We start from the raw sequence: 8,932 nt of genomic DNA on the forward strand, positions 1-8,932 counted from the left end.
CCTTGTGCTAGCACAACTTTTTAGTTGAATACTGTCCTATATTTTTTTAAAACAAAGACTGATGTTTCCTATGGTAAAGAGGAACTGAGTGTCACCCTTCTTTTTGACTTGGACCAGCCTTTGTTATTGTCTGAAAAGCAGTCTCCTCACCTATAGGTTCTAACATTCTGGTAATCTCCAGGCTGGATTACTGTAATGCGCTCTATGTGGGGCTCCCCTTGAGGTTGGTGTGGAAGCTGCAGCTGGTGCAAAATGCAATGGCGAGACTGCTCACTGGGGCAGGGTATTGCCAACATGTCACCCCACGGCTGAAAGAATTGCCCTGGCTACCTATAAGCTACTGGACTAAGTTCAAGGTTCTAGTTTTGGTGTACAAAGCCCTATACAGCTTGCGACCAGGATACCTGAAAGACCGTCTTACCCCTTATATAACTAGCAGATCACTACAGTCTGCAGGTGAGGGCCTCCTGCAGATACCATCTTATCAGGAGGTCCATTCTGCACAACGTAGGAAACGGACCTTTAGTGTAGTGGCACCTACCCTTTGGAATTCGCTCCCTTTAAATATTAGACAGGCGCCATCTCTGTTATCTTTTTGGCACCTACCGAAGACCTTCCTCTTTCAACAAGCCTTTTAAGCAGAGACCTTATCCTAGTCTGTATCTGTGTTGGAGTTGCTTTTTAAGATGTTTTTAAACCTTTTTTTAAAAAAGATGTTTTTAAAGCTTTTTAAAAAATGTTTTTAAAGACGTTTTGTTTTAATATGTTTTTAAGGATGTTTTTGTTTTAACATATTTTAAACTCTGTTTTTATGATGTGTTAAAGTGTTTTTAGTGTTTTTGTTTGCCACCCTGGTCTCCTACTGGGGGAAGAGTGGGATATACATTTAATAAATACATAAATAATAAATAACATTCTGTCACTTAAGTCTTTCCTGGGTGCCATTCTCCCAATTCAGGCATTCACTATCTTGGTTAACCAAACATGTGAGGAGGGACAGTAAACATGAGCATAGTAGTTCTACCCCCATCCCCAACACTTTATGTGAATTCAAAGGTGACTGTCTGCAGTGGGGAACCTTCCTATACTCCTGGAGGCTCTCCATGAGATATAGAACCCTGGTTTTCCAGTGTTTTGCATCATGCAGAAGCCTCAACAACTACAGAGGGTTCTCCACTGCAAACAATCACCCTTGACAATGTGGAATGTAGCAGGGATAGGGAAAAGAGCTAGCATGCTTGTGTCCTTTCTCCCCCCTCATATGTTTCTTTAACTAAGATAGGGAATGCCTGAATAAGGCTCCAGATGGTATTGGGGTGGGTGAGTACTTGGTCACAAAAATTGTAAAAAGATTAAATCAGTTGTGGATGAATTATGCCAATTCAGATGTTGTTATGAATGCCTTGATATTTCATATGCACACTATTTTTAACCTCCTTAGATGAAAGGTAAATTTAGCTTACACTAGCATCTCTTGTTGCTGTTATGAAAATATCTTGTAAAGCTAAAATCAGCTCTTTTTGTTGTTGCTAAAATGATGCTTCTGAAGAGCTAGTTTAAACAGAAGTTTTTTTTCTTTTTCAGGTAAGTGGAAGTTTCTCATTCGTTGCTGCTGTGAGAGTGTTTGATTACTGTGGTAAGTGCTCTTCATGGAGTGATTATACTGATCTGCTTCTCTCTGTAAATTAGTGCTATCTGGGGAGCCTACCTAGTTAATGCGTACTGAATCCTATGCTGCTATTTAGCTTTACAGATTTTATCTTTCTTGAGGTTGCTTTTTAAGTTCTTCAAATATCATTCAAATTGGTCTTCTAAGACTTTCTGAGTAAATAAAGAGGGAGAATTCCATAGATCATGCTATTTATATGAAAGGAAAGCTTTTAACATTTCATTCTCTGCATGCTGACTTGCTCACAGCACTACTGATTTTTACTAGCAACAATTGAGTTTGGTGTTGGTCAGTGCTAAATTTCCTGCGATTTCATATGACTGAGTCAGACTGACTATATTTTGCCAGCTTTTGAATGCCTGTCTTATAATATGTTGTCTTGAAGTAGCATCTGTTTGATTATAATATGAGTATATTATAAATGTAATATAAATGTAATATATAAATGTAATACAGGGTTCATTGAATCCTAGCCCATGTTATTTTGCGTTGGCACATTATTATTCATTAATTGCTCTAACACATTTTGTTCTGTGTATTTATACATTTAACTTACTTTATGAATTAGAAGAAAGGGTGTAAGAAAGGGGAAAAGACAAACAGCAGAACTTAAATGTTGGTTGGAATTCATGTTACGTGCAAATAAATGCATGTGCTGTTAAGCAAATAATTTGCTTTCCTGAAACATGCAAAAAGGAAACAGTTATCATCAGAAATTATTTTATATCATATCTGACTGATATTCCTAGACCTAAAATAAGACTAGCCATCAGCTGGATCTGGCCTGTCCAGCTATCCACAGGACTGTCATGGGTCATTTGTAGGTCCTTGTAGGCTGCAAAAGGTGCTGTTCTAGGGGAAAGTGTCTCATTCATCTTCATGTTTGACCAGGTTTTATGCAGTTCTGTCTCATCATAAACCAGAATCAGAATAAGCAGAACAGTGATTTTAAACTCCTTTGATCTGAATCACACCTTGACCATTGAAAACTTAGTGTGTATGTGTGTGCAAGCACACAGAATTCAGATGGCTTTCACAGTGACGTACTTATCAGAAAATTTGTTCAACTATCTCTACTATGGGGGTATTCACACTTTCCTCTGTACCCAGGTAGAAGCCCCCTATACCTGGGTACAGCTGCTCTTGAGAAAGAGTCTACAGTGGTGATTTGAAAAATCACCACATGTACAGGTACCCTGAAAAAAGACATCTTTTGTTCACGTGGTGATTCTCCCTGCATGCTGTCCAGGTGGAGCTGATCTGGAGCAATTAGTTTTTCTCCCAAGGACAGCCTGAACTTTTGTTCTAGCAGCAGCAGCAGCTTCTGCCAATCAGAAATGAGCTCAAGGAAATATCAGTTGCTGGAGCCATGGAACAGGAAAGAGGAATAAAGCTAAAATGGAGGCAAGGGCAAGAAAGAGGGAAGGGAGACTAGCCTGAAGCAACGAATGAGCTTGAGGGAAGGAAAAAGGGAAAAAAACGGGGGGGGAGCGTTGAAGGACTCACTGCAATTTTTTAAAAGTCTACTCAGAAGTAAGTCCCATTGGGTTCAGTGCTTCTGTGTGCTGGCAGTGATTGAGTTTGAGGGAAGGAAGGAGAAAAAAATGGGGGAGAGGAGAAAGCTTTGGAGAATTCACATTTGAATTTTAAAAATGTCTACTCTGTAGTAAATCCCACTGAGTTCAGTGGGGCTTACTCCCAGGTAAATGGAGTGACTAAAATGTGAGAGAGATTTGTCAGGAAGCTAGTGCTAGGTTTAAAAAATAAGTTTGTTTTACAAACTTAAATGGAGAGGCGTTTAAGCCTCTTGTGGGCTCAGACAAGTGAAAACTGCTATCTTGAGAGAAGGGCAGAATGAAGCAGTAATCAGAAAGCTAGCGAAGAGAAAGGGTAGAGATTCTTAGGGCTCGCAATACAATTCTGAAAACATCTACTCAGAAGTAAGTCTCACTTAGTTCAATGGGGCTTACTCACAGGTAAGTGGAGTTAGGATTGCCTAAAAAAAGCAAGTGTTCTGTCAGAGAAGCTAGAGGTAGGGAAGGACTGTTTACATTGTTAATTTTTACAAAATTAAGTTTGATTACATTCCTAGTACAATCCTAACCCCGTGCCTACTCTAAAGTAAATTCCATTCAGTTTGGTGGGACTTACTCCCAGGTAAAAAGGATTAGGATTCCAGCCACTTAGAAGAAACAGTTGGGGGGGCAGAGAAAGGGGGGAGTTTGCTTATGTGTCTGCTCACAGTACAGTACAGTTCTAGCCATGTTTACTCAGAAGTGAGTCCCACTGAGCTCAGTGGAACTTACTCCCAGGTAAGTGGGGTTGGGATAGGATTGCAGCATCACTTTAAGGGGAATGTAGGAAGAGGTGAAAGAACAACAGAGGTAATGAAGAGAGAAAAGTCTTGTGGGGGGGAACCCTAAGACTCTGAAGCAGAACTTGTGTGACCCCTGTGGGCTCAGACAAGTGAAAATTGAGAGAAGGTGGGAGGATGTACCAGTAATCTAGTAAAGGGGATGGGGAGAAAGACTTAGGAATCTGAAGTTACACTGCAGTCCCAGCAATGTTTATTCAGAAGTAAGTTCCACTGAGTTTAATGGGGCTTACTCCTGAAGTGAACGTGAATAGAGAATTACAGCCTTTAACTTCTACATTCAATCCTTTCCTTTAAATACTAGGTGATTTATCAATAAATATAAAATTTATAATGTCTGTTAAATGTTCAGTGTGTCATCATATGACTCTTGTTGTTGCTTGTTACGAGTAGTACATCTACTTTTCAGGATACTGCCACAAATAGATTCCAAAACTTGCTCCAACCCCCCTGTGCAGGTAATGAATAATAGCTGCTATCACAACTGCAATAATAAAATAACTTAATGGCTAGGTAACACTTTGCTCAGAAATGATAGTTATCAATAAATAATAGAAATTTTGGGTAATAGTTATTCCTCGTATCTTAACAACATAATCCCAAGCAGGTTTATCGAAAGTAACTTTCACAGTTCAATGGAGCTTACTCTCAAGTAATTGTGCAAAGGATTGTAGCCTTAATCTTAATAATGCCTTATTTCCTTTACATCTCAACTTTCTTGCAAAGAGCTCAGTGGCATACGTAGTCCTACACCTCCCAAATATACCTTCAGAATAGCCCTATGAGGTAGTTTAGGCTGAGAAGGTGACTAGCCCAAAAGTCACCCAGTGCATTTCATGGCTGAATGAGGGTTTGAATCCAGGTCTCCCAGGCCCTAGCCCAGTACTCTTATCGCTACACCACACTGGCTTTTGCAGAACTTGTAAATACAGTACCTCTATAAATCCAATATAAATTACCCACTATACTCTTCATTGGTCTTTTAAAACCTATTGAAATCAATGGTAAGGTAAATTCTGTTGTGTGCTTTCTATTTCCTCCTAAAGGTCAAGAAAGAGAAATATAGCCAAGACTCTTCCAATAATTTGATGACATAGGTCAGCAGTGATAAATGGGGGGGGGGATGGCAGTGGCACAGAGATGGCAAGGTTGGGGGTACTTTGGTGGAATGCAGCACAAGCTTGCAGGTGTGTACCCACCTGCTGCAGGATGGTTGTGCCACCAGCCCTGAACTTGCAGGCACCTTGCCCCATTCAGTGAGTGGCAATGTTGCCATTACTGAGAGAGCACTGCTATTGCAGAGTCTAGGATCCACCCTGTGTTTTACTAGAACCTCAAGAACCACCAACTGCAGCCAGCTGCAAAAGACATACGTCTACTTTGAAAGAACATGATGTCTCTGCGAAGCTGCTGAGCACAGGGTTATCAGAACTGAGATGAGCTCACAGTCTTTCCATACATAGATCTATTCCTACTTTCCACAAGTATTCTTAATTTCAGTTGTCAAATTTCCAAACAGATGTGTGTCCTTTTGTTGCTATTGTTAAACAGCTGGAAGCCAGAAGCGCTTGCCAATTGACTGCAAATCTCCCAGGGATCTACCAATAGATTACAGTCTATCTTCTGGCCATCCCTGCACTAAATCATTTGTATGGGCACAGACCTACTTTGCAGGGTTGTTGTAGCATGGTTCAAAGGAGTGCTTGCAAGAATGAAACTACAATAGCAGAGGTAAGACTCTTCAAAACATTGCCAAAGAACGCTTTCTCAAAAAAGCAATGTCACCTTTCTACTGTGTATCCAGAAATTGAGAAGAAAAAAATTGTGGATTTGCTCATCTCTGTGCAGCTCTTACCTTCTATGTCAAGTGTCATGCATCAAAATTAGACACACCTGATGGTCAAACACATGATAATGGCTGCCTCCATTAGAAACTGCTGTCAGAAGTAGCTGCATCACATGGTTTTATGGTAACACAAACCTGCCTTGTAGGGTTGTAATGTTTTGTTTGTTTATTTATTTATTTATTATTTGATTTATATTCTGCCCTTCCAGCAGGAGCCCAGGGTGGCAAATACTCTATGGTTCAGATGGTTAGACTTCATGGTTAGACTGGATCAGGATCTAATACTCTAGATCAGGATGGTTAGACTTCAGGTTTTTTGTATTGATTTTTTTATTATTATTATTACAAAAAAGCAAGATCCACCAACCAGAGCAAGCCACAAAATACATGCATCTTAGCCCAGTAATTTGTTTTGAGTTCCAAAATTGAACTGAGCTCACAGTATTTCCACACAAAAATCCATTCTGATTACCCCCCACTTTCTTCATTTCAGCAGTATAATGGTGGGGTGGTCATTTTCTTGTTTTCATTGTGAAACAGGAGTCTGAAATCCTCACTGATCTGTAAGTCATCCTGAGATACACCAATACATTTTGATCTACTTTCTGCCCACCCTGCATTTAAAGTGCTATCCAAAAGCTAAATATTATGACATAGATCAGTGGTTCCCAACCTGGGGGCTGTGAAGTAATCCAGAGGGGGCTGCGAACTGTAAAGAAATTAATTATTTCTTAATTTTTAAAAAAAGTCTTCACTCCCTGGACACTGTCTGCTCCCCATTGCCGCTGCAGATGACACCTCCTCCTTGCTCCAAATGAGAGGGGAGGACTTTTGCTGAAGTGCTAGAGCATCTTTCAGGCGCACCAAAGGCAGGCATCTGCCTCTAAAATACATGGGAGACACCAAAGGAGGCTGAGAGTGAAGCTGCCAGAAAGAAGAGGGAATTACTACCACTGACTGCTGTCTCCTCACACTACCACTACTGATGACGACCTTACTCAGAACAAGAGGGCTTTTAGTGAAGCATAAAGAAGCAAGGCTGCAAGGAAAGGCTGCTTTTCCCCTTCCTTCCTGGCAGCCAAGCTGCCTTCCTGGAGGGAGGAGGTCACAAAAAAATTTGAGCTTATAAAGGGCGTCCCGTACTCATAAAGGTTAGGATCCACTGACATAGATCATAACAAGAAATACTGATAATCACTTTTTGATACTGAGCTACAAACATTTCTACTGAAAAACCATAAAAACCACAGCGCAGAGCTTTCCTGTTTCCCAAATACCAGGGGACAGAGTATGAATGAATGAATATTTATTGTTACGGTTCTTAGACCAGCAGACAAAGATACAAAATGAGAAGATAAAAACGAAATAAGGTTTGATAGTAAAAACAGTTAAAACAATTAAGCCCAAAGAAACCTTCTCTGGATCCAGATGTTTTGAACAACTACAGACCGGTGGCGAATGTCCCTTTTTTGGGCAAGGTTCTGGAGCGGGTGGTTGCCGGCCAGCTCCAGGCTCTCTTGGATGAAACCGATTATCTGGATCCGTTTCAATCTGGTTTTAGGTCCGGTTTTGGCACTGAAACAGCCTTGGTCGCCCTGTATGATGACCTTTGTCGGGAGAGGGACAGGGGGAGTGTGACTCTGTTGATTCTCCTTGATCTCTCAGCGGCGTTTGATACCATCGACCATGGTATCCTTCTGGGGAGACTCGCGGAGTTGGGAGTTGGGGGCACTGCTTGGCAGTGGCTCTGCTCCTACTTAGCGGATCGTCGCCAGAAGGTAGTGCTTGGGGAACATTGCTCGACACCCTGGACTCTCCATTGTGGAGTCCCTCAGGGGTCGGTTTTGTCCCCCATGCTTTTCAACATCTACATGCAGCCTCTGGGTGCGGTCATCAGGAGTTTTGGAGTGCGTTGCCATCAGTACGCTGATGACACGCAGCTCTACTTCTCCTTTTCACCTTCCACAGGTGAGACTGTTGATGTGCTGAACCGTTGCCTGACCGCGATAATGGACTGGATGAGAGCTAATAAACTGAAACTCAATCCAGACAAGACTGAGACACTGTTGGTGAGCTCTTTCCCTGCTCAGATGGCGGATGCTTATCCTGTTCTAGATGGGGTTACACTCCCCTTGAAGGAACAGGTTCGTAGTTTGGGGGTCCTTTTTGACCCTTCCTTGTCGCTCGAGGCTCAAGTGGCCTCGGTGGCACGGAATGCGTTTTACCACCTGCGCTTAGTAGCCCAACTACGCCCCTATCTGGACAGTGATGATCTCGCCTCGGTTGTTCACGCTCTGGTAACTTCTAGACTGGATTACTGTAACGCGCTGTACGTAGGGCTGCCCTTGAAGACTGTTCGGAAACTTCAGCTAGTGCAAAATGCGGCAGCCAGGCTGTTGACGAGGACCAATCGGTCTGCGCATATAACACCTGTCCTGGCTCGCTTGCACTGGCTACCTATTTGTTTCCGAGCTAGATTCAAGGTGCTGGTGTTGACCTATAAAGCCTTACACGGTGTGGGACCGCAATACCTTGTGGAACGCCTCTCCCGCTATGAACCTACCCGTTCACTTCGTTCAGTATCTAAGGCCCTCCTCCGGGTACCAACACACCAGGATGCCCGGAGGACTGTTACTAGATCTAGGGCCTTTTCTGTGGTGGCCCCCGAATTATGGAACAGCTTACCGGAGGAAATACGCCTGGCGCCCACGGTTCTTTCTTTTAGGCGCCAGGTTAAGACCTGGCTATACTCCCAGGCATTTTAATGTTTAATGCTTTATGTTTAATGTTTTTAGTTTAATGTGTTCCTTTGTTACTGATTTTATTCTATATTGTATTTTAATCTCGTTTTGTATACCGCCCAGAGAGCTATTAGCTATGGGCGGTCTAGAAATGAAAATAAATAAATAAATAAATAAATAAAAGTAGTGCTGGAAGTAAATTCCTGTTGAGGTAAGTACTATATTAATGCTCAGTGGTCAGAGTCCTTCTGCAACGTATGGCTGCCGCTCAGAAGCTTGCCACCTTGGCGGTCACTTCTAAA

The 8,932-nt window shown here is 42.0% G+C and overlaps 1 protein-coding gene across 1 annotated transcript; it reads left to right on the plus strand.

The window, feature by feature from the left end:
* Positions 1–8,039: 8,039 nt before the first annotated feature.
* Positions 8,040–8,654, plus strand: LOC133384415 (uncharacterized; the record flags this gene model as incomplete). The annotated part of the gene is made up of 1 exon (XM_061626341.1): positions 8,040–8,654. A coding segment is annotated over one exon (615 nt), but the record flags the coding sequence as incomplete, so codon positions are not given.
* Between the last annotated feature and the right edge of the window lie 278 nt (positions 8,655–8,932).

This window comes from Rhineura floridana, chromosome 4 (assembly GCF_030035675.1).
Source record: "Rhineura floridana isolate rRhiFlo1 chromosome 4, rRhiFlo1.hap2, whole genome shotgun sequence".
In the NCBI taxonomy this organism is placed as follows: domain Eukaryota; kingdom Metazoa; phylum Chordata; class Lepidosauria; order Squamata; family Rhineuridae; genus Rhineura; species Rhineura floridana.